This window comes from Armigeres subalbatus, chromosome 1 (assembly GCF_024139115.2).
Source record: "Armigeres subalbatus isolate Guangzhou_Male chromosome 1, GZ_Asu_2, whole genome shotgun sequence".
Classification (NCBI taxonomy): domain Eukaryota; kingdom Metazoa; phylum Arthropoda; class Insecta; order Diptera; family Culicidae; genus Armigeres; species Armigeres subalbatus.
The window spans coordinates 63,206,850-63,231,090 of NC_085139.1; the positions used below are offsets into that span (position 1 = coordinate 63,206,850).

At 40.7% G+C, this 24,241-nt stretch overlaps 1 protein-coding gene across 2 annotated transcripts; it reads right to left on the bottom strand.

The window, feature by feature from the left end:
* Positions 1-10,483: 10,483 nt before the first annotated feature.
* LOC134226319 (synaptic vesicle glycoprotein 2B-like) lies at positions 10,484-22,849 on the bottom strand. Of its 2 annotated transcripts, none has more exons than XM_062707030.1 (6): positions 22,750-22,849; positions 12,453-12,512; positions 12,231-12,392; positions 11,911-12,073; positions 10,866-11,852; positions 10,484-10,801 (listed from the first exon to the last, which is right to left on the bottom strand). In XM_062707030.1, the coding sequence occupies exons 1-6, from the start codon at positions 22,775-22,777 to the stop codon at positions 10,588-10,590; spliced, it is 1,614 nt and encodes a 537-aa protein (XP_062563014.1). In that variant the 5' UTR covers positions 22,778-22,849; the 3' UTR covers positions 10,484-10,587. The 2 variants fall into 2 exon arrangements, with proteins under 2 accessions (XP_062563014.1, XP_062563024.1); XM_062707040.1 differs by having other exon boundaries at positions 12,457-12,512; positions 22,750-22,827.
* Positions 22,850-24,241: the final 1,392 nt, after the last annotated feature.

Below are 24,241 nucleotides of genomic sequence, written 5' to 3' on the forward strand. Positions count from 1 at the left end.
TTATCTAAAATTGAAATTATTTTGTTGGACATTTGTTGCAATGTCTCAATATTAGAAATTCTATGAAGTTCATTGGTACTATACCACGGAGGTAACTTCAGAATCATTTTCAAAATTTTATTTTGAATCCTCTGAAGTGCCTTCTTTCTGGTATTGCAGCAACTAGTCCATATTGGCACAGCATACAACATGGCTGGTCTAAAATTTGTTTGTAAATCAAAAGTTTGTTCTTAAGACAAAGTTTTGATTTTCTGTTTATAAGTGGATATAGACACTTAATATATTTGTTACATTTGGCTTGAAGGCCTTCAATGTGATTTTTAAAAGTTAATTTTGATCTAGCAGAAGTCCTAAATATTTAGCTTCGCTAGACCAATTAATTGGAACCCCATTCATAGTGACAATATGTCTGCTAGAAGGTTTCAAATAAGAAGCTCTCGGCTTATGTGGGAAAATTATATCGGGGAAATTTTCCATTTTTGCAAGTAAGTGGAGAAAATATCCCAACAGGCTTCGCTTTTTGGCTGAGAGGCCCGTGACATCTGCAAACAAAGATTTTTGACACCCTGGTGGTAAATCAGGTAAGTCAGAAGTAAAAATGTTATACAATATGGGCCCCAGTATGCTGCCTTGGGGAACACCAGCTCTAACAGGTAATCTATCAGATTTAGAATTCTGATAGTTTACCTGCAGTGAGCGATCTGATAAATAATTTTGGATCAGTTTAATAATGTACAGAGGAAAATTAAAATTCATCAATTTTACAATCAAACCTTCATGCCAAACACTATCAAATGCTTTCTCTATATCAAGAAGAGCAACTCCAGTCGAATATCCTTCAGATTTGTTGAGCCGAATTAAGTTCGTAACTCTTAATAACTGATGAGTGGTTGAATGCCCATGGCGAAAACCAAATTGCTCATCAGCAAAAATAGAATTGTCATTAATATGAACCATCATTCTATTTAAAATAATCTTTTCAAACAGTTTGCTTATTGAAGAAAGCAAACTGATTGGGCGATAACTAGAAGCCTCAGCTGGATTTTGTCCGGCTTCAAAATTGGAACAACTTTGGCGTTTTTCCATTTATCTGGGAAGTATGCCAATTGAAAACATTTGTTAAATAAATTAACCAAAAGGATAAAGAGCTCTCAGGAAGTTTTTGATAAGTATGTAGAAAATACCATCATCACCTGGGGCTTTCATATTTTAAATTTTCTAGTAATAGATCTCACTTCATCCAAATTAGTTCCCAACGAAGGGTCAAAAACATTATCTTGGTTGAGAATGTCTTCGAAGCTTCGTGTAACCTGATCCTCAATTGGACTAGTGAGACCTAGACTAAAATTATGGGCACTCTCGAACTGCTGAGCAAGTTTTTGAGCCTTTTCGCCATTTGTTAATAAAATTTTATTTCCCTCTTTAAGCGCTGGAATTGGCTTTTGAGGTTTTTTTAAAAATTTTCCTTAATTTCCAAAAGGGTTTCGAACTGGGATCCAACTTCGAGACATTATTCTCAAAGTTGGTATTTCTCAGAATAGCGAAATGTTTTTTAATTTCATTTTGCAAATCTCGCCAAATAACTTTTAAAGTAGGATCGCGAGTTCTTTGGTATTGCCTTCGCCTCACATTTTAAGACGGATCAGTAGCTGAAGATCGTCGTCATTAATAATGGAGTTGAATTTAATTTCACATTTAGGAATTGCAATGCCTCTGGCTTCGACAATTAAATTTGTCAAAGATACGAGAGCATTATCAATATCACTTTTGGTATCGAGAGGAATATCAACATCAAAATTCCTATCGATATACGTTTGAGAGAATCCCAATCAGCTCTATGATAATTAAAAGTAGAGCTGATTGGATTATAAATGGCTTCTTGTGAGATTTCAAATGTCACAGGAAGGTGATCAGAGTCAAAGTCAGCATGAGTTACCAATTGGCCACACAGCTGACTTGAATCCGTTAAAACTAAATCAATTGTAGAAGGATTTCGACTGGAAGAAAAACAAGTTGGTCCATTGGGATATTGAATAGTATAATATCCCGCAGAACAATCTTCAAATAAAATTTTACCATTGGAATTGCTTTGAGCATTATTCCATGAACGGTGTTTGGCATTGAAGTCACCAATTACGAAGAATTTAGATTTGTTGCGAGTCAGAATTTGAAGATCAGCTTTCAACAAATTCTTTGCTGCCCATTGCATTGAAATGGCAAGTAAGCTGCAATGAAGGAAAATTTTCCAAAATTTGTTTCAACAGAAACTCCCAAGGTTTCAAAAACTTTGGTTTTGAATGAAGAAAATAATTTATGTTTGATACGTCTATTGATGACAATGGCGACCCCACCACAGGCGCTGTCAAGACGATCATTTCTGTAGATAAAATAATTTGGATCTCTTTTAATGGAGAGTCCTGGTTTTAAATAGGTTTCTGTTATAATGGCAATATGCACATTATGAACTGTTAGGAAGTTGAATAATTCATCTTCCTTACCCTTTAGAGAGCGGGCATTCCAATTTAGAACTTTCACACAATTATTTGGATCCATTGAAACGGAGTCCGATAACAATTTTTGTGTGTACTTTATACCAACCTGAACAGCTTCTGGAATGGTATTTGCTTTGAACATTGCATCAATCATGTGATGCAATTGTTCAGTTAAAAATCAAAATCGGAAGCAGTCATGCTACCTGAATCGGCAACATGACCATTATTTCCCGTTGGGACATGGGTATAAACCTCATTTTGAGAAGAGAAATTTTGTCTACCAGCAGCGATGTTTGCATACGTAGGTACATTCGAAAAATTGGAATTTACTGAAGTGCTTGCTACCCGTTGACGAGCGGCAAAATTTGTTTGTGAATTGTGGTGGGTATGAATTGCTCGACCGGTAACTGGTTTCGAAATTTGAGCGTTTGAAAATTTCTACCCGTCGAATCTGGGATCCGATTAGAATTTCCGTCATCAATTTTGCACGGGAATTCAAAACTTTTGCGTGAAGGGCATTCCCAGAAATTGGATTTATGATTACCCCACAATTTGCACACTTAAATTTATTGGAATCTTCTCTCACAGGACAAGCGTCCTTGGCGTGAGAGGTTCCACCACAAATCATGCATTTAGCATCCATGTGGCAATGTTTGGTTCCGTGACCCCACTTTTGGCACTTACGGCACTGAGTGGGATTTTGGAAATTTCCCCAGGCCTGCGGAAATGTTCCCATGTAACACGGACATGGGACATAATACAGGCCTTTTCCAAACTTTTCATATTATTTAGTTCACTTTTGTTAAAATGAACTAAATAAAATTCTTGAGAAATGCCCTTTGGGAAGTACCAGAGTGGGATTTCTTTTCATCTTAATTACTTGGACTGGTGAAAATCCAAGTAATTCAGAAATTTCAATTTTAATCTCATCCAGTGATTTGTCATCACTGGGCAGACCTTTCAAGACGACTTTGAACAATCGCTCAGTTTTGTCGTCGTATGTGAAGAATTTATGGCGCTTCTCAGTTAAATACTGGAGAAGACGTTTGCGATCGTCAAAGGATCCCGGCAAAACGCGGCAGTCACCCTTCCTAGCTATCTGAAATGAAACCTTGATCCCCGAAGGTTACTCAAGATTTCATTCCGAAAGCCAGAAAACTCGGCAACAGATACCACAATTGGCGGAATCCGTTGTTTCTTCGCATGAATCGAATCACCTGGGCTAGAGGTAGATTCGATTTCCTCAAATTCGTTATTAATCAAATCGAACTGATTGCTCAGTTCGATGGGAGAAGAAATAATGTCAACGTTAGATTTAGAAGGAATATCTGAAGTCTCCAGCTTCCTTCTATTTTTCCGCGCTTGGGCAGGACGGTCTTGAAACCTTGTTTCTTTGAAGGAAGTGGAGAATTCAGAGACTCCCCTTCCTCTTGTTTTATTTATACTCATTGCTGAGCGTGGAGACGTGACCTTCTTAGAGGTTTTTTCCCAGAACGGTGTCCCTGCAGGATTACCACCGCTTGTCGGAATTTTACTTCCGCAAACGGGTCCAACGTAAAACGAAGGCACGGGTCCTTGCAAAGATCGTAACGGGATCAGTGGGTAGAAATAGCGCTAAGAAGCACCGTTGAAATTAAAATAGCTTCGGGTAGTATTAAAAACTTCCTTCCGCAAAGAGAAAGAACCGCACAGCACGAAAGCACGATGCGGTCTGGAACGAGACTGGTAAAAACTACTTTTCAACGACGACGTCCGGATTTGCAAGTCGCGACCACGAACCCGACTATTCCGAGCTAATTATTTTTATCGGCACCCATTGAACTCGCGTATGAACATACTTTTTCGACATAATTCGCGACTTTTTGAATAATATATTGTTCTAGAGAACTTTATTTTAAAAAGAGAACAATTTCACCGACGCGACGACATGTTTTTTCTCGCAAATACTAACGTCTGGTGCATCGGTGGAGAAATAATAAAAACAATATCAACAAGGTTCAAACGCTTCGATCAAACGTTTGTTTTTTTTTTTTCAATTTTCAGCCACTCACTAGTGCCTAACGAATGGCTCACGACTCACATTTTGTTTGCTGGGAAGTTTATTATTTGAGTCACCTTTCAATAATTATAATGAGGTTTGGTCTGAAATTGTTTGGATTTATATTTTGATTTATAAGAAGGGTGGGATGTAGGGTTCAGATATTATTCTGATACGTGCATGACGTCATAAACCAATCACATGCACTAATACAATTGAACGGATAAACATACAAGACCTGGGAGGCAGGGACCTTGGGGGAGAGATGACAGGGAGGGGATGGGAAAGGAGAAGTAGAGGGACGTGCAAGGAAGAACCCGGATTCTTGACGGTCGCGAGATGCGGGCCGACGCTAAGCACAGGAGGACAACGATGGTCAAGGATACTACAAGTGTGATGATACCGCAGCTGAGGACATCGTGCAAGTCTCAGTAGATTTGGTAGACGATTTGATTCTAACTCCAGAACAATTTGGACAACATCTCATATGCCTGGATTTGAGACGTAAGTGAAAGACAAATAATCGGAGGACATAATTGGGTTAATACCGCGGCTCTGGACATCGTGGAAGCCTTGGTTGATTCGGTAGACCATTTGATTCAAACTCCAAAACAATTTGGAGATCTTAGAACATCTCATATGCCTGGATTTGAGACGATAGTAGAAGACCAATACTCAGAAGACAAAATTTGGTTGACACCGAGGCTGGGGACATCGTGGAAGCCTTGGTTGATTCTGTAGACCATTTGATTCAAACTCCAGGACAATTTGCAGATCTTAAAACATTTCATATACATGGACTTGAGATCCAAGTGAAAGACAAATACTCAGAGGGCATGATTGGGATGATGGCGCAGCTGAGGACATCGTGCAAGCCTCAGTAGATTCGGTAGACCATTTGATTCAAACTCCAGAACAATTTGGAGATCTTAAAACATCTCATATGCCTGGATTTGAGACGTAAGTGAAAGACAAATAATCGAAGGACATAATTGGGTTAATACCGCGGCTGGGAGCACCATCGCAGCCTCGGTTAATTCATTAGACTATTTGATTCAATTCTTACAATTCTTACAACACCGCTTATGTCTTGTTTTAAGACGCAAGTGAAAGACAAATACTCAGAGAACATAATTGAGTTGAAAGCACGGCTTAGGACATCATCAAGACTTTGGTTGATTCGATAGACCATTTGATTTAAACTCCAGGACAATTTGGAGATCTTACAACTTTTCACATACCTGTATTTGGAGATCTTTCAACTTCGTACATGCAAGAATTGAAGACGTAAGTGAAAGACAAATAATCGGAGGACAAAATTGGGTTAATACCGAGACTGGGGACAACATGGAAGCCTTGGTTGATTCGGTAGACCATTTGATTCAAACTTCAGGACAATTTGGAGATCTTACAACACCTCATATGCCTGGATTTGGAGAGATCTTACAATATCCCATGCAAGACGCAAGTGAATGTATTTGAAAGTATCCTCACGATCAATAAATTAATTGAAATTCTAGAAATTTCAGCAAAAATTCTGTTTTACGTCACATTTGGTTTACGTCCCCCCAATAAGTGACGTAAAAAGAGGGTTAAGTGTACTTGTAATCTGCGTCGCATAATAATGTTTGCCAACTAGGCGAGCAGATGTGAAAAATGTGAAGCTGGTCGATGTTCTGTCAATTTTGGAAAAAAAAAATGAAAAGTGCCAGTGAATGAAAAAAAAAGTGTTTCAACTATAAAACCGGCAAGAATAAAACTTCACTTCCTGGAGCCTACTGCTCAGTTGTATTCACAAGTTACTAGTTCCTGTAGCAGGTTCCATCAAAAATCGGCATCGTCGTACAGCTTGTGACACGTACTGTATATGGATGCTTCACAGCGGATTCCGAAGTTGGTTCTCCCAAATGTACGTGAGGATTGCGCCACTTGGAACGCTTATTGGTACATTTTGAAACTGGACAGGAGAGCTCATACAAAGTTGAACTGGTAAAACTACAAAGAAGCAAGTACAAAGGTTTGATAAGGTCGACGATTTTTTTCTGATAGTATCCATATCTACTTTGGTAAGTTTTTTCTGTACTAAACACACAGTAGATCTTACACAAACATGCTAGATGTGATCCCTTCTAGTAGGAGACTTGTTTCGTTTATTCATCACACCCTAAAATGAATCCTAATTTACCCAACCAGTTCATTCTCATTGTCTCTTTAAATCCTTATATGGATTCTTTAATTCGAGTCGAGTCAAGTACAAGACACTGAAGACGACCACACAGTTGTGGTCGAAATACGTATCTGCAAAGATAACGAAAATTAACTGGTGGAATTAAATGGACAGTACTTAATTCGTCTTAGACGGTTGAAATTTCCAATTAGAGGCGAAAACATCTTGGACTGGAACGAGAATTAAAAAACCATTTCCATATTAGAAATCTATGGCTTTTTGAATAATTTCATTTCATTTATTGAAATTTTTCATTTACTCATCCTATTCCTTCTAATAACTTTAATAAGCATTGTAATAACGCTGAAACTAATATAGCTATTGATGCATTTCGCGTTAATTCGAACAAAAATCTAAAATTGGCAGCACGCTCTCTAGATTCAATAAGTCTGTCTGGACATGTAGATTATGTTACAAGAAGCCAGTTTACGTACTCAGACTTGATGTTGAGTGAATATATTTGTTGTTCTTCGCCGATTTCAGCTTGGTCGGTCATCGGGGAGCAGATTCGTAGCTTGTTAGGGCTGGACATTTTGTATGGAAGTCAGCATACATACACTGTTATTATTCTGAGTACAAGTGTATCTGTAACTTGTGTGGGGCTTATCGTTCATTCACGTAGGGCAACAGCAGCTCCTCTCGGCACCATGAATTTATTTTCCATCACAAATATTGCCCTCCGCTCGCTTTCAAATCGACTTCTATAAAAACATTCTTCATGCCTGCCGTATCCTAACGGAACTATCAATTCTATACTTTCGCCTCTAATGCTATCATGAACATGTACGTCCAAGTTAGGAAGATGATATTAGCATTTCCATATCATTGTAAATCGTTTAACTTCACGTAGAAGTAACACACACGAAATCATTAATTTAATGAAACAATTTGTTTTTTTATGTATACTTCAAATATTTCACATATTGTTCAGGGATACGGAAACTTTGTATTCCGTAGATATTTACATAAACTGCACAAAACGTTGTATTTCTGAAACTATTAATCAATTACCTGAGGCGCTTAACGACCATATGAGATATAAAAAATCCGTTTAGACAAGTTTACAAAGATGTTCATGAATATGTATTTTTTTTGTTCTGCTCAAGATAGTTATAGAATCATTCAAAGTTATCGCATAATTTACATTTTAGCTATAAAGTGTCTTATTTCACAGTCAATAATATTTACAAAATTGCAATCACTGAATTGTCATTTTATGATTCATATTTTCATCCTGATAGGATAAAATTTTTGATCAAAATTAAAGATCAATTTAAATTTTAAAACTATATAAGGGGGGAAGTGGTTTTAATTTATGTTTGCTCTTTATCGTTTCAGAGAGCAAGCAAAGGCGCTTAAACCTAGGCTAATTAGCCAGGGCAAGGCTAATACCTTCGCCCCATCCGAGGGAAATCATCAGCCAGGATAACGGAGTGATATAAATTTCTTAGCGTTAGCTTCCAACGTTTTTTCACCAAAGTTCTATCATTTGCTTATAATGATACTCCTAAACCTCAAACCCTACCAACCATTCAACTTCTTGACATCTATGAGGGCGTCGGTGAGTCGCTGGCCTCTCGTTAAGTAGATGTCATATCATCATTTCCTTCCCTTCCCTAGTAACGGAGAAGATGGGCGTGGCCAGCAATGGTAGCTTTCATGCTTTATCATTTGGACCCCTAATTGGATTGCCATTAAATCCCAAATGGAAATCCATAAGCAATTGGGGTGAAAGTGTTAAAGAATATACATGACAGCTATCAGTATGCAATCTACGAAATACTCCGTTACAACGCAATGCAACGCAACGCATAATAATGTTTTGCCAACTAATAATATTAGTACTTGTATTATTAGTAAGCTTGAAATTACAAGTCCGTCAGGTTCAAATTTGCAAATTTGTGGATAGAATACATATTTTGACTGCAATAGGTATGCACGGAACACGAATTATTATCTCTGTAAATTTATTGATTCCGCGGTTTAAGCCGGGCTCATGGTATTGGCATTTTTAACCAAGCCAATGTGATACACACTAGAGTCGTTTTTACGTGGTCTTTGGGATTGACTTAAGTTTGAATTAAAGCGATTTTTTAATTTACGCGAACGTATCCTCCATGATAAATCGAATCCCGCTAGACTTGTTTGTTGTGTGTTTTTGAAGCGGGTTTAATTTACGTGTATTGTGAGACTCATGCGGGTTTGGATTTTGGTTCTAATTCGATTATGAAATTTGGACGATTTCTTTTTTAGTTCAAAATACTAACTGATGAGAATATCGCAATAAATTCTACTTAGAATTTAGCCTGTTTTTCCGTTTTTCCTTTCTTTTCCAAGATTGTTATCAAAAATAAAGCAATATGCAATATTTGGGTAAACTAAACTCAGCCTTGGTTAATATGTTTTAAGTGGATTAAGTTACACTAGAGGTAAGTGTTAGGAAACTCATTTCACTCAAAATTGGGTTATATGGGTACTATGGACCGTACGGATTTAAGCTTTAGAGATCCACTATTTGAATGCTTGATGTCAGCATGTCTACTATATCCAAAGTCATTTGACAATTTTCATAATTCTCAATGTTATATGGGAACGAGAAATTTATTCTTAGCGCACAGTATTTCATTATATGGTAATTTGAAGCAACTAGAATAGTAGTTTCTTTCTCTTTTAAGTCGTTAAAAAACAATTAAACGATGCATAATTACTTTGCACGACTAAAATAATAGAATCAAAGCTACTTGTAAATTTAATTACAGCACCATTCATACTTGTAAAAGAAACTACAAACCAACGCTAATAATTTCTACTTGTATTTTCTTTATGCAACAGTTACTTGTAAATTCCACTAATATTATTAGTGCGGTCAACTTGTAATATTAGTCTTGTAAATTCATACTTGTAGATTCATTATGCAACAGAAAAATACAAGTTACAAGCTACGCTACTAATATTATTAGTAAAATTCCGATTATGCTACAGGCCCCTGGTTGTAGCGATCTCACCCGTGCTGCATACTTCTCCTCTACGAACTGCTCACATTCGCAGTCATACCAGTCGTTACTCTGGTCCGGCGGCATCGTGCCTAGTGCAGCGGTTGCGGTGCTCGTGTTTTGCGGATCGGATCGAATATCTCTCCATCCATCTTCAAGCGAAGCTGCGCCTAGATGCTGTTTGGTTGGATGTACCACTTTCAGCTGCTGTATACGTAGTCCTGGGCTGGACTACCATCTTGTAGCCGCCGAATATTTAGCCACGACATCCGATATTGACGCATATTGTACATCGTCGAAAACTTCGAGCGCATGCATAGCTGCGAGGCCGTAATGTTCTAGTGGAGCATATAATGCCAGAGAAGAAGAAGAAGCTTATTCTATTGCCATGCCATCCCGGCGATACACAGGTTGTTTTTGGGTTACATCCCGGCCTTGCTGATCTTCTCTTATACTAATGACACACTGGTGGTATAAGTACCATGGTACAAGAATCTTGAAAAGAGTACCGTATCGATTATTGTCTTTATCAAAGATAGTCTTGGAATAATTTTCTTGTCCTTTTGTACCATGGTACAAGTACCACAGGTGTGTCCTTGATATTAGGGATGATTTTAATAACATGATATACACTCCATAGTCAACATTTCAAGTAATAAGTAAATCGCCTAATGATTATTTTATAGAATGCAGTCATCGCTTGTGAATATCAATATAAAGAAATAGATTCATATGTGTTGATATTTTATAGGCAAATGTTTTATTCAATTTAAAGAATAATAAGCAATTATAGAGGTATACAGTTCAGTCTATTAAAATGCACCAATTTTTCATGACTCATAGTCTTGAAGAAACGCTAACTCTTGGTTCCACCGTTTCACGCTTGTAAATGTTAGGAATGAAGAACGAAAGCACACCGCATCCAATTAAAGAAACACCTGATATCCAAAACGTAAGCTCGCATTGTTGATCAAGAAGTATCCCAACCATGTTAGCACCAACAACGCTTCCAAGTCTACCAAACATCAACGATATACACACTGCCATCGCCCTGTGGAAAGTATTCACAATGAATGTTATTGAATATTAAGCAGTACGGTAACAATCATAATTACCTCAGATTTGTAGGGAACAAATCTACTGTGACGGCATTTACCACGCTTATACAATATCCACATGTCAACAGAACTAGATACAGCCACATGGCTAGTAGCGGTATGTCGATAAATATAATTAAAATTCCGCATAAACCGCAGCAAACGAATACAAACACCAGAATCGGCAGCTTACCAACCGCATTGATGATCAAACCAATAACGGCGAATCCTAGTGCGTACATCAGTTCTAGAATGAACGAATGTTCATAAGCAATGATGTCCAGCTTTTGGTTGCACTCTGGTGTAATATCGGTAGCATTATGAGTCAATACTGATATGTCGATCCTGGTAGCATATACTGCATTACACAGAGTAGTGCGATTGACCCCAGTGTCCTGTAATTCCGCTGCGCGATTCAGTATATCGGGAAAGAACATGTACATTCCATTCGACGACAAATAGATCCCAAACTGCAATACGCATATGATAGTTGTTTTGTTCAGATAAGGTCTCATGAAAAGGGGTGCGGTTTGGTTCCATATTAGTTTCATCAAACCGATGAATCCCTTCGTATTCTTGTCTTCATCATCCTTCTTTTTAGTCTGTAGAACATCAGCTTCTTCGAGAATCGATGCGATCTGTAAAGCCGATTCCTTCCCCCGAGTGTTCAATTTGTGCATCCATTTTATCGTTTCTATCGACCTTTCCGCGTTCCCTTGAACGAATGTGAACTTCGGGCTTTCTGGAATTTTCAGCAAAGCCAAAGCACATACTAGACTAGGCAGTCCGCATACGGCCAAGAACAATCGCCATGGCCGGTAGACTATATTGAGGATGGGGATGAAAAACTCCCACTCTTGATTTATGACAAGAAAAGCAATCCCAGGAAGCATCAGGCAACCGACTCCGAACACGAATGAAGCGCCCATGATAGCACGTGATCCATCACGTTTGTTATGGAATTCTCCAAGGTAGGCATAGATCGTGGCAGATGATCCAGAAATGCTGTAATGATTTAGTACGTCAGTTATTTCGGTTCTAAAAGATTGGTAGATAAACTTACAAAAATCCTGCAAGGAATCTTAAAAGAGCAATAATCCAGAAGTTCGTTGTAAAACTTGAAATAACAGTTGCCGTGAACGTTAAAAATAACGTTGGAACAATTACTTTCTTTCTCCCTCGGGTGTCTGCGAGAAAGCCCCATAAATGGGAACTAGCGATGATCCCTTCAGAGAGATAACAAATTATTGCAACGGAAAGTAGCGGACTAACACAATTGTTGGTAAAGAGGCAGCGAGGAATTAAATATAATCTTTTACAAACACTGAAATGGGAACTAACAACACCAGACGACACAGATTGAGCTTTCCAGACATATTATACCTGCAAATGAGACTGCACTAAGAACACCTTTTTCTTTTGTTGTAAGCAACAGATCACATTCTGCCACCGGTATTACGTAACTAATTCCCAGCGTTTCCAGCAAGACACACGCCAGTATGGTTCCAGAAATTATGATAATGATGTAATTAAACATTCCAAATTCTACAAAAAAATATATTTGAAATCTTTAAGTTTATCAAACTGTTATACAAATCAACATACTTGCCATCGAGAGAGCATCGTCAAAAGTAACATGACGTGGATATGTGGCACGTTTGGGCTCTAGAATAAGAAAATGAATATGGGTGGGTATAAATCATAGGTGAACAGTATTTATCGCAGAAAACAGGCATACAGGCAATAGCAATATAGTTTGAAACACCTTCGTCCTTTGCATGTCAAGTCTAAGCTCAACCACATCACCCTAGTAACATTTTGGTTTTATGCCGGTTTTACAATACTCTTAAAGAGTAAATAATGGTCTTCAAGAGTGTTATAAAACTTAAAATGTTACTTGGGCAGTGTCACATAGTCACATAGAAATCAGTGGACTAAGAATTGGATAATCAATTAGATCTCATGGAAAATATATTTTAAGCTCTTTTTAGGGGAATGTATTCAACCGTCTAAGATGATTTTGGTACTTTCCATTTAATTTCTCTAAGTTTCGTTATCTTTGCAGATACGTGTTTCGACCTCAACTGTGAGATCGTCTTCAGTGTCAAGTACAAGACACTGAAGACGATCTCACAGTTGAGGTGGAAATACGTATCTGCAAAGATAACAAAACTTAGTGGAATTAAATGGAAAATACTAAACTCGTCTTAGACGATTAGATCTTATGGGTCATCATGTACACCCGCCGACTTGAAAGATCTCCATCCTGAGCGATGCACAGCTATCGCTTACCCTGTTGCCAATTAGATCACGTGCTATTAATTATTTATTCAGACTAAGGCAGGAGTGGCCTTTGCAATACATTAATGTATATCAACTTCAAAACCGCAGGTCATCTACGAAGGGTCGTCTTCACCTGGTAGATCCACTTTGTTCGCTGGTTCGCTGGTCCACTTTGTTCGCCCACCTCGCCTTCTTGAGCCCGTCGGATCGTTATCTAGAGCCATTTCCGATTCTTTCTGACTAGGTACATGCCCGACCCATCGCAGTCGTCCAATTTTCGTGGTTTGAGCGATGAATGTTGTCCCAAGCATTCTCACGAAGGAGGTAGCATCATGAAAAAACAGTTTTAAGGTGCCTAGTAAAGAATGCTTCCTCCTGGTGTGAGAGAGGTATATGTTCAGGCTCTCTGTTTCTCACTAACTTGGTTTCGTATTTACGCAAAGCATATCCATTGAAACATGGTCGATGAACGAAGGAAGCATTCTCATCTCACGCTATGTCACTGAATGATGCCTTTCCGCCACTGGCTTGGCCATTGAAGATGCTACTTTCAGAATATCACACTCTCAATCTTAAGAGCCCCGCACATAGCATACGTTTGCGTTGCGTTTGACAGTTTTCCCATGGGAAATGTGTCGAACGCAACGCAAACGTATCCTATGTGCGGGGGTCTTTAGAAACGAATGCTTTGTGTTTGCTTTTTCCTTTGTTCGTGCAGCAAACCGCAGGCAATCGAAAAAGCATCACTAGGTGCAACGAAATTATAATCTCACTAGCAAGACACACGTCGAAACGTTCATTTATTTTTAAACGAATTGTCCATGGTCTGCTTAACAGTTAATGCAATTCGTAGTTGTTTCGACTCCTTCATCTGCACCCCGCCGTAGATGGCACGCAGCACTTTTCTACCGAAGACATCAAGTGCGCTTTGATCCTTATCATTATCCAGGTTTCAATTAGCATTTTGTAGATAGTCAATTTGGTACTAAGGCGAATGAATTCTTCTACTACTTCGATTTCGTTACCACCGATACAAACTCGTGGTGGGTGGATAATGTTGTTCTCTCTTGAGCTTCTTCCTTTCATGAACTTCTTTTTTGATGTGCACAATCCGCTTAGTTTCCCTCTTCAGTCTGAAGTAGGCTTCTTCTGTCTTCTCAAAGTTGCGTGTCATAATATCAATGTCTTCGTCGAAGCCAAGAAGCTGAACACACTGTGTGAAAATCGCACCAATCGTGTCAATGCGTGCCCTTCATATTACCTCCTCCAAAGGCAGAAGGCACGAAAGAACATTGTTCGTTTGCTCGTTTCAAATGGACTTTGCTAAACTCGAACTACGCACATCACCCGATCCATTAATCTATTTTCTACTTGGGTACTGGTAAAGCCTTTGCTTATGAATCCCGCATGGTACTGTCCTATCCTACGAAATCTCTCACAATTGATGTTAGTCGACGGCATAGTTATCTTGGAGCCAATCATCCCGAGGATTTGATGTTTTTTTTTTAGCCTGCCAGTTTCCTTATAAATTCCTTGAAGATCCGGGGCTGGAACACTTATGTCCTACGAGCGTGCTTCTAGGTTCGTCACCATAATATGGAGATATTATCTCCATTGTCGTCTGTCATATCGCCATACAGGTGCTGCCGCCACGTTTGGGTCACCGCACGTTCTTGCGTAAGAAGGTTCTTATTTATGCCCATACACATGTCAGTGGCACGTGGCCCTTTTGTAAACGGTTTAACTTCTATTAGATCTTCCGTGTGTTAGCGCGATACAGCTGCTCTGTTTCTTCACGTCTCGGTAGTGCTGGTAAGACAAATTTTCGTGGTATGTTACGGTGTAAGATCTACCATGGTCACATTGTCAGCTACAGGAAAATCCTGACCCAACGAATACATTCCCCAATATCCAACTCAGTGGTACTTATGATGATGTCGCTCTCGCTTCATTTTGCTTTTCTCTTAACTAGGGTAACGATGGTATTTTGGACATCTGAATATATTTTGGACTTTTGGCTATATTTTGTTTATTTTGTTACATAAATGTGGTTATAAATATGATAATGAAAGAGGCCAAAGGGACACATGATTCCTACTTATTTGAGGAAAGCTAAGTCGAAAAACACGCAAAATATAACCAAAAGTCCAAAATATATTCAGATGTCCAAAATAGGGGCCATCCACAAAGTACGTCACGCTCCTAGGGGGGAGGGGGGTTTCGAGCAGCGTGACGACTCATACAAATTTTTTAGAGATTTCATACAAAAAGTGTGACGAAGGGGGGAGGGGGGGTTCAAAATCGCCAATTTTTGCGTGACGTACTTTATGGATCTTCCCATACATCATTTACCCTACTCACGTTCCCCAAATGACGGACGGTAGGTGGAGCAGGCGAATAAACCACCACGAGTAGCATCAGCTCTTGAGAGAACCATCCATCGTTTACACCGTGAAAATGCAACCACTACGGTGGGTTCAGAATATCGGACAGTAATCCGGTGAAAATAGATCTCTCCGAAGGGCACAAGAAGGCAAAGTTCGCAGCGAGCGCCATCCGCCATGGATCGATCAGGTACATAGCGCTAGTTATACAAAGCGATCAACAACATGCGCAGCAAAAGCGCACCGACGCCAGTCGTAATCAATGACAGCTCCGAAAATTTGTTGACCGATCGAGCAGGAATGGCAGCTAGGCGAAAGGAGAACTTTGAGTTATTGTTGAATGGACAATCGGACAAAGAGTGCACAAAGAAAATCAGAATTTAAGAGCCACCCAGAGCTAAAGAACGGTAAGACCAGGGCTGACAATGGTCCAATGCACCGAGTTCATCATTGACGTTTGAGACGGGCGCTGTTTACTTAGAATGAATACTTTTTCATTCATCGAGTTCATGCAAGTGTTCATTTTTAGTAAACAGCGCCCGTCTCAAACGTCATTGTGTTCATTCGGTGCATTGGACCATAGACCTGTGCAGGAGTTCATGAAATTCACTCACCCGATGGATTTTGACATTTGAGCGGGTCGTCTTCTCGAACAAAAGTTCATTTTGCGTTCATTATGCGACCCGCTCAAACGTCATAATTTCTTGGGGGAGTTCATTTTGCGTTAGTCTATAGTCATTCTCGTCGTATGAAAAAAGCGAAAAAAAATATAGTCTTCGTCATAACATTGCACGACGCGACACCTATTCGGTTTCTTCGCGCCGCATGCCTACCATGACGATAGTCGCGCAGCCAAAACTTATGACGATTTCCGTCTTCACTTCTTCACACAATTGATTGTCCGTCATTTTATACGGAGTGGTTAAAAACATAATGGCGTCTAAAATAAACAAAGTAGTACGAACTTTTGTAACATAAATGTTTTGATAACATTTATAATGTCTTCATACGTTAATTCAAATTCGTTATTACAAAGAATTAATAAAAATCTTCGCATGGCAGCTGCCGCTTGAAGAATAATGGTATTGTCGGCGTAGCACCAACTTAGAATTCGGAAGTCGGGACTTCCGAACCGAACTTTCTTCCGAAGTTTTATCTGTCAAACTAATTGATGCGTTGTTTAGCGCATCTTTAGGCGAATTCAGCGCACTACTTCCGAAGTTAGGAAAGTTGCCTGTATCTGGAGAAAAATCCAACTTCGGTATACAAACCGGTCTAACTTTTTTCCGGATAGACAATATGAAGTCTTCGTTCTTCGCTGCCGTCATGACGATTTGGTTGCACGACGAGAGTTAACGTCGTGCGCGGTCATTGACGATGCGTCGAGTAGCAATGAAGACAACACAACTCGTCGCTACTGTGGCTTTTCTTGCTGCGACGATGACTATTGACAGCCCTGGGTAAGACCATTCTGGGAACGACGGAGTCCCGGTCGAGCTTCTAAAAGTTGGGAGTGACTCTGGCCAAGTGATTGAAATGATTTGGGAGGGAGAATAAACTCCGTCGAACTGGCTTGATGGCCTCATATGTCCTATCTACAAGAAACAGCACAGACTCGATTGTGCTAACTATCGAGATATAGTACTCCTCAATATCGCTTACATGGCACTCTCTCGAATTCTATTTAGTAGACTGCGCCCGCTTGCGGAAACCTTTGGCGGCAAATATCAAAGCGGTTTTAGAGAAGGGCGATCAGCAACGGACCAAAAGAAGATCACAAAACCAAGAAACGAAAAACCAAATTGAACACGTTCTAATCGACGTTAAATTCTTCTCCGATATCACAAACATCCGCACTCGTCGCAATGTGAATATTGAACCCAACCAATACCTTGTTGCAGTATATCTGGCTGCGCTCAAAAATCTCGACGGTGTAAACGTGTCGGAGTCGAAAACAAGCTAGTTAGCTACAAGAAGGAAGACTAGCTCAAGGCTATGTGCAGCAGCTGAAAGAGACACTTCGAGTGGAAAGGCAGCCTGGAGAAATATTTGATCCGCCAATGGAAGCATCTTAACCACTGCACTAGGCACGGAGCCCCCAGGTCAGTGAAATAATAAGCTAGGCCTTTAACGGAGCCTGTGGGGTACCTGGGCACCCTCCACAGTAATTGTCCCTTACCGCGTCATGCTGGGCTCTGGCGTGGTGGACCTCTTTTCCCGAGCAACTCGTGGGACCAAAATGGAAAACCAAGTCAATTCTTCAATTAGTGGTAGTGGTGTAGGCGACAACCCCTTTGCAAGAGGTGGGTTGTTCAGGTCTCTGCCTAGGAGGCCAGAGGCAATAGTCGGCAGCTCAGTGCGCAGCGCCAGCGTGGGTCACTTTACCTTATCCTCGGCTACGCCGGTAGATGTTATGGACGGCCCATGGCTTGTGGGGGCGATGAACCGCAAACGCGATGGGCTTTCGGCCTTCGAGGTGGCGACGGAACAGCTGGACGCCATTATCGACTTTGCGTCATCGAAGCATAACATCAGTAAGGACTTGCTGAAACTTCGAAAGTCGATGTTGGACGCCAAGCTGGAGAGGGCGGTCAAGACGGCCAAGTGTAAACCCGTGAAATCCGTGGAGTCGAGGTCTACCCAGACTAAGGCCCAAGGATTCGCGGACTCGGGCAAGGTCGAATCGACCGAGGGCGTGTCAGCGAAGACGGTGGTGCCAAAGTCTACCCAGACTGAGGCTCAAGTATTCGCGGGCACGTCGGGGGTGACTGCTCCAACGGAGCAGACACAAAAACGGGGGAGACAGTCTCCCGGGGATGAGCTCCCTGGGGGCCGCTCGAAAACGTGGAGGGTTACTACCCCGAACAAGGGTAGTGGGGCTGGAAAGCTGAACCCCGGCCAGGTACCTCCAAAACCGGGGGAGGATGGACCTGGGAAGGTCCGTCCACCCAGGAAAGACGGTGGTAAGGGGTTACGACAGGCTTAGAGCTCTCAGCCGCACCAGACCAGGGAAATAGAGGGGAATGACGCCTCCTGGACCCTGGTCAAGAACAAGAGGAAACCGAAGACGTGAAGGGCCGAAAAGAAGGTCCATGTAAATGAGGGTAGCAAGAAGTCTATGGTAGGCGCCAATCGCTCCAGGGGCGATGCCCTAGTATTCAAAACGGACGAGGCTAAGTAGTCGGACGTCTTGAAGGCGATAAGGAGTGACGTACGTCGAATAAGACGTACCCGGATGGGCGAGATGATCCTCGAGCTGAAGCGGGGCGTCTCGCAGAAGGGCGCCACCTACAAGAAGTTGGCGGAGGAAGTCCTAGGCGAGACGGTCAAGGTGAGTTCACTCACGACGGAGGTGAATATAAGGGTCAAAGACCTGGACGATATCACCGCAGTCGAAGAGCTCGTCACGGCACTGCGGCGACAGTGTGAAGTGGAGACGCCCACCGCAGCCGTTCGGCTACGGAAAGGTCCGGCAGGGACGCAGGTAGCATTGGTTCGGCTATCTGCAGCGGACGCCTCCAAGGTAGTCAAGTTAGGGAGCGTCAAGGTGGGATGGTCGGTGTGCCCTGTGCGCATATACGAGCAACCCGAAGTTTGCTTCAAGTGCCTGGAACCGGGGCACAAGCAATGGAACTGCAAAGGCCCTGACAGAAGCAATCTCTGCCGGCGCTGCGGATTGGAGGGACATAAGGCACAATGCTGCACGAACCCTCCCAATTGTTTGATTTGTTCCAGCAAAGCTGTGAACAGCAAGCACCCCATGAGGGGTTCAAAGTGCCCGGCGTTTAAGCGTGCTACAAAATCACAGTGCAGGTAACGCAGCTGGCTTGCTCGGCCTCGCCCGAGTGTTTGGTGTGCACAGGTTTAAAGGAAACGGCGGAACACGTGTTGTTCGTGTGCCCACGTTTTCGCGCAATGCGTGACCACATGCTTGCCACATGTGGTCTAGACACTACCCCGGACAACCTAGTTCGGAGGATGTGTAAAGATGAAGTTGGGTGGAATGCCGTTTTATCGGCTATCGCCCAAATCGTCTCGGAGCTACACAGAAGGTGGCGCGTGGACTCATGGATGGCGAGTTCAGGCGCAAATAAGAGGTGGTCCAAGGGTTCGGAGTCGGCTTCATGGGTCATACCGGTGGTCATGCCCTGTGGTCGAACTCGAGTCTTGCTTTATAGCCGCGCGTCTTACCGCACGGCTAAGGAGGGCCCCAGCCTCACGATATACACACTTAATTTTTTTCACCGAGATCTCAGTAAAAGTGACGTTTCAGTTGCTGAGATATGGTAAATATTTTGCCGAAAATCAGTAATAAAACAAATGCCGAAGTTCAGTTCTGAAATTTACTGAGCTACAGCGGTGCCCGATTTTGCCGATCTCGAGAAAGAAAAAGTTAGTGTGTACGAATGTGAAAATGTTAACATGGCTTATAAACCTCGCGGTTAATAACTGTGTAAGTGCTGAATGGACACTGAGCAGCGAGGCGGCAATGTCCCAGTGGGGGATGTAATGCTAATAAGAAGGTTTTATAAAAAAAAACAATCAAATGGTTGCCGAGTGCTGGAATTTCGTCACTATACGATGGACGTCAAGCAATGCTAAGAAATAGTGATTGCTTGTGGTCAATCCGGCGAAATGTTCGGTAATTACCTACTTTTTCACGAAAGAAGGAGCCGCTCCGGTTTAGTTACACGCTAACATTCACCTTTGTATTGCTCTCTCTTTCTATCCCACAGAAATTTTACCCAATTTCCGTCAAAAGCAGGACAACTTAAAACTATGAGTAATCCTGCTTTTGACGGAAATTGAGTAAAATTTCCGTGGGAAGAAAAGAGACGGCAATATAATTTTACTCAGTCACTGAGTAGGTGAAAGTTAGAGTGTACTCTCTTCTCGACTCGACCATCAACCGAGTACATTGCGTGAAAGATTTGAGAGTTCTTCTGAATTCGCAATTTACATTTACCCAGCACATATCCTTTGTCGTCGATAAAGCGGCCAGAACGCTTGGCTTTATGTTCAGGGTAGCGAAAAATTTCATCGACGTACATTGCTTGAAGGCACTCTACTGCTCTCTCGTCCGGTCGACGTTGAAATACTGCTCGGCGGTCTGGTGTCCTTACTACAACAACGGATCACAGCGCATCGAATCAATACAACGCCGCTTCGATTAATATATCCAAAAATACACAATTGAGCTCCTAATAAATCAACCGAAAGCTAAGTAAAAGTTCATTTAATCATCATACAATGTTCTGTGAAATTGTTCTGTAACATACCAACTGCCCTTTTTGCAATTCTGAGCTCAATCGAGCAATTAGAACCGATTTCCAGATCGAATGAGTGACGGAGGTGTATTTTTCTATATATTTTGGCTGAAATCCCCATACAAACTTCAAATCAATTGCGCCAGATTATGCAACAAGCGATTTAGCTGAAATTTTGAGAGATTGATTTTCTCACCCAAAGACACAATCCTGAGGGGTGCCCCGTGGAATTCGACGACATTTTTTTCTCCCCATATTGTACAGTCTAATGTACACCACAAATAAATAAATAAATAAATCTATACGATATCGTATTTGATTTGTTTGTTTGTTTTATTGTCACAGTCAATTCTTTGACTAATTTAAGCAAAAATTGCCCATATTTTTAAAAGGTTTTAACGAAATCAAAATCCAAAAAATGGTAGCACGTGTCAACCGGCCTGAAAAGTTTACCTGATTTTGGTTCAAAATTAGGCAAATGTTGAAACCAAACAGCACTTTTTAGATTTTTTGTTTTAAATTTAAAAAATAGCTAGAAACGTAAAAAAATATGGTATCTTTGGGAAAGTTGTTCTTAAATAAATTAAGAAATTGGATGGGCATCGCAAATTTTCACCGTGATAAAGTCCACACTGTGATCACGTCAGCGGTGTACTGCCGTTGGGTGCATAATTGTCCCATAGAATTCCAGCAAACATCGAGCAATTATGCGTCCACCAGCAGTAAGTCCCGTTGGCCTTGATGTACCTTATATAGATGCTTCGGCTGGTGTTCAAGCATGTAGTTTGATAAAATCGCTGTATGGTCTAAAGCAATATTGTGATATCACCTTGATTCGGGGGTAAAATTGTTAATTTCTCTAAAACTTGAAATTATATGGCTAGAGTTATGACAATTGTGTTCGAATACCAGATAGGAATTTCCGTATCTCCAACAGGTTATGGGTCCATGAACGGTTCTAGATCTACCTCTTAGTGATGATAGGTTGGCAGTCAACGTTATCGCAGTGGGATCATGGATCAGCCGCATAAGTCGAGTGGCGTAGTGGGATCATGGATTGGCCATGTAATTTTATGGTTTTCTATTGAACCTTTTTAAAATCAAGAATACTTCCGCCGTAGAGCGACGATCAAATTCAGCTGTCGATTGACCTTCGCAACTCAGCCACCTTTCAACGAAATGAATTGATTCATACTGCTAGGAAGCACACTAAATATACAGATACTATAAATAAAAAAACAACAGTTGGAAAACGGTTGAGTAATAAACTTTGATATAGAGGCGCTACTAAAATACTAGTATCAAATGGAATTTTCTTTATGTGCTCCAATCTCTGCTTCAACCTTGAGGCGATTAGTCAAGCATCCATTCTGAACAATTCAACTTGTATAACAAATGTATGAGAAATTTATAATTATTTAATTCAATAGGATAGAGGGCGAATAATGTAAATGCACTTGAATATTAATTACCTTTCAATGTGAAATATAAAAATATTTTTAAAACTTCTACCTCTATATTATTTAAATAATACATAAGCGATATATCATGTTTGTCAGTGTTCTTTTGCTGTACTGGAATAAAATGTAGCTTTTTCACAAACTAAACTTAAAACCATGATGAATGCATTAGATACACCCGCTTCGTTTCATACTCTGATTTTTAACATAGATGCTCGGAACATGGATGTTTTTGCACGAATTCACCGCCCATCCGCCACTTTCCACATTAATTAAGATTTTGAATCTTTTTTTCATGAATATTTTTTAAACGTTTTTTTTTGCACGGATTCACAAAATAACAAGATTTTTTCCCACATGACACGCATCTCTCGTGTAAAAAATAGAATCGGATGTACCTCTCATTTAAATGTTACATCAAATATTTATGTAAAACATGCTGCCGAATCGACTCGCGCTAAAAACGCGTATTTTTTTAAAGTTTAGTCGATCTTTAAAGATTACATACCAGGTAAAGATTCTATAGTACTCTCCATTACTTCTGATCTAATAAATACCAATCACACTTTTAAAATCTTAAACTAACGCAGGCACACCTCCTACCGGACAAGAAATACTCTAATGATCTTTAAACATCCAGCCGCAACCCTTTTTATCGAAGTACGATCTTGTTGTAATCGAGATAGTGTTGTAAATCAACGGGTGACGAGTGTGCGCATGAAATGAAAAATAATAAAAAAAAACCGCCGACGATATCAACTGCTTATCAACAGAACGATCTACAGTTTCACCGGCCCAAGAGAAATGTACAGAGACAGTGGGAATCAGGAATAACAGCATCCCCTTATCAACAGTTCTGCATTGGCTACCGCTTCAAACCGACAAAGTCTCGCCATTTCACCAAGCGAGTTAGAATACACAATTTCGTCGGGTGCAAATCATTGTGATGCTGATACCCCACGCGATTATAGTTGCATCATTATAGTCTGGCGGTCGAATGCCTGACATGGTCTTCTAAGCTCTTTTGTAACTATAAACACCTCTCACGTACGCTGAATGTAACGACGTTCTTGATCAACGTGCAAGCCATGTGTTAACAAGAGTCGATTGGGGACTATCGACCTTAGGAAAATCTTTTGAAGACATGTTGACCCGTAGTATACATAGGTAACCTACTTAATTCCCTGATTTCGGTGATGATCTCGTTGAAGCCCACAACTTTGCATTTGTGGTCGCCGTTGACGGATGAATCATTTATGTGTAGTGTAAAACTTGCACTTAATCGACTACTTAACTAGTTAGCATTACATCCCCAACTGGCATGAAGCATTGCCGCCTCGCAGCTGGAGCTCGACTTCCACTGCCATTTTGCTAGATTTCGAAGCTGAGTTACCATTTTCACATTCGTCTATAGGTACATGAGACTAACACGATGACACTTTTATGTCAAGGAAATTCGAAAAAAAAATCCAACCCGAATATTATATCGGAAGACCGGGAATTGAAACCAGCCACCTTCAGCATGGTCTTAAAATTAAAAATGTATTGCTCTTGTTGTTTCAACCTTTGTGCAAAATACTATTGATGTACCAAGTAGACTTATTGTAAGTAAGTCGTTCAATTGACATCGAGATTTCACGACAATGCTTTTCGCTTCACCCGTTGTCTGTTCGCCGTACTACAGTAATGTGACCATTTAAGTTGTGAGAGATTTTCGTCAAAGCCCGCAATCCCATGGATGACGCGTGAATCACTTAGTGGCCCTTGGCGCCGCGCCGGTGGGACTTGTTTTGGAAAATTCCATATCATTGCATCGTAACAAACTTGGTCATATTCTTAAAAATGGAATGCATCGAGAATTGGTCCAATGTGGTTTCATCGATATACATTGCAGTATACAAGGTAGTACAAATGACAAAGTCCATCACAAGCTTAGAAACATAACAGGGATGAGAGGAGTTGTACAAAGCGAAGCAAAATTTTGAACTTCATATTGACGA

Excerpts from the sequence above, each read along its gene's own strand:
- LOC134226319 (XM_062707030.1), bottom strand. The coding sequence starts at position 22,777 with ATGGAGAGTACTATAGAATCTTTACCTG. Across the intron at positions 12,393-12,452 it reads CGATGCTCTCTCGATGGCAA|AATTTGGAATGTTTAATTAC; the intron begins GTATGTTGATTT and ends ATTTTTTTGTAG. Across the intron at positions 10,802-10,865 it reads TTGTTCCCTACAAATCTGAG|GGCGATGGCAGTGTGTATAT; the intron begins GTAATTATGATT and ends TACTTTCCACAG.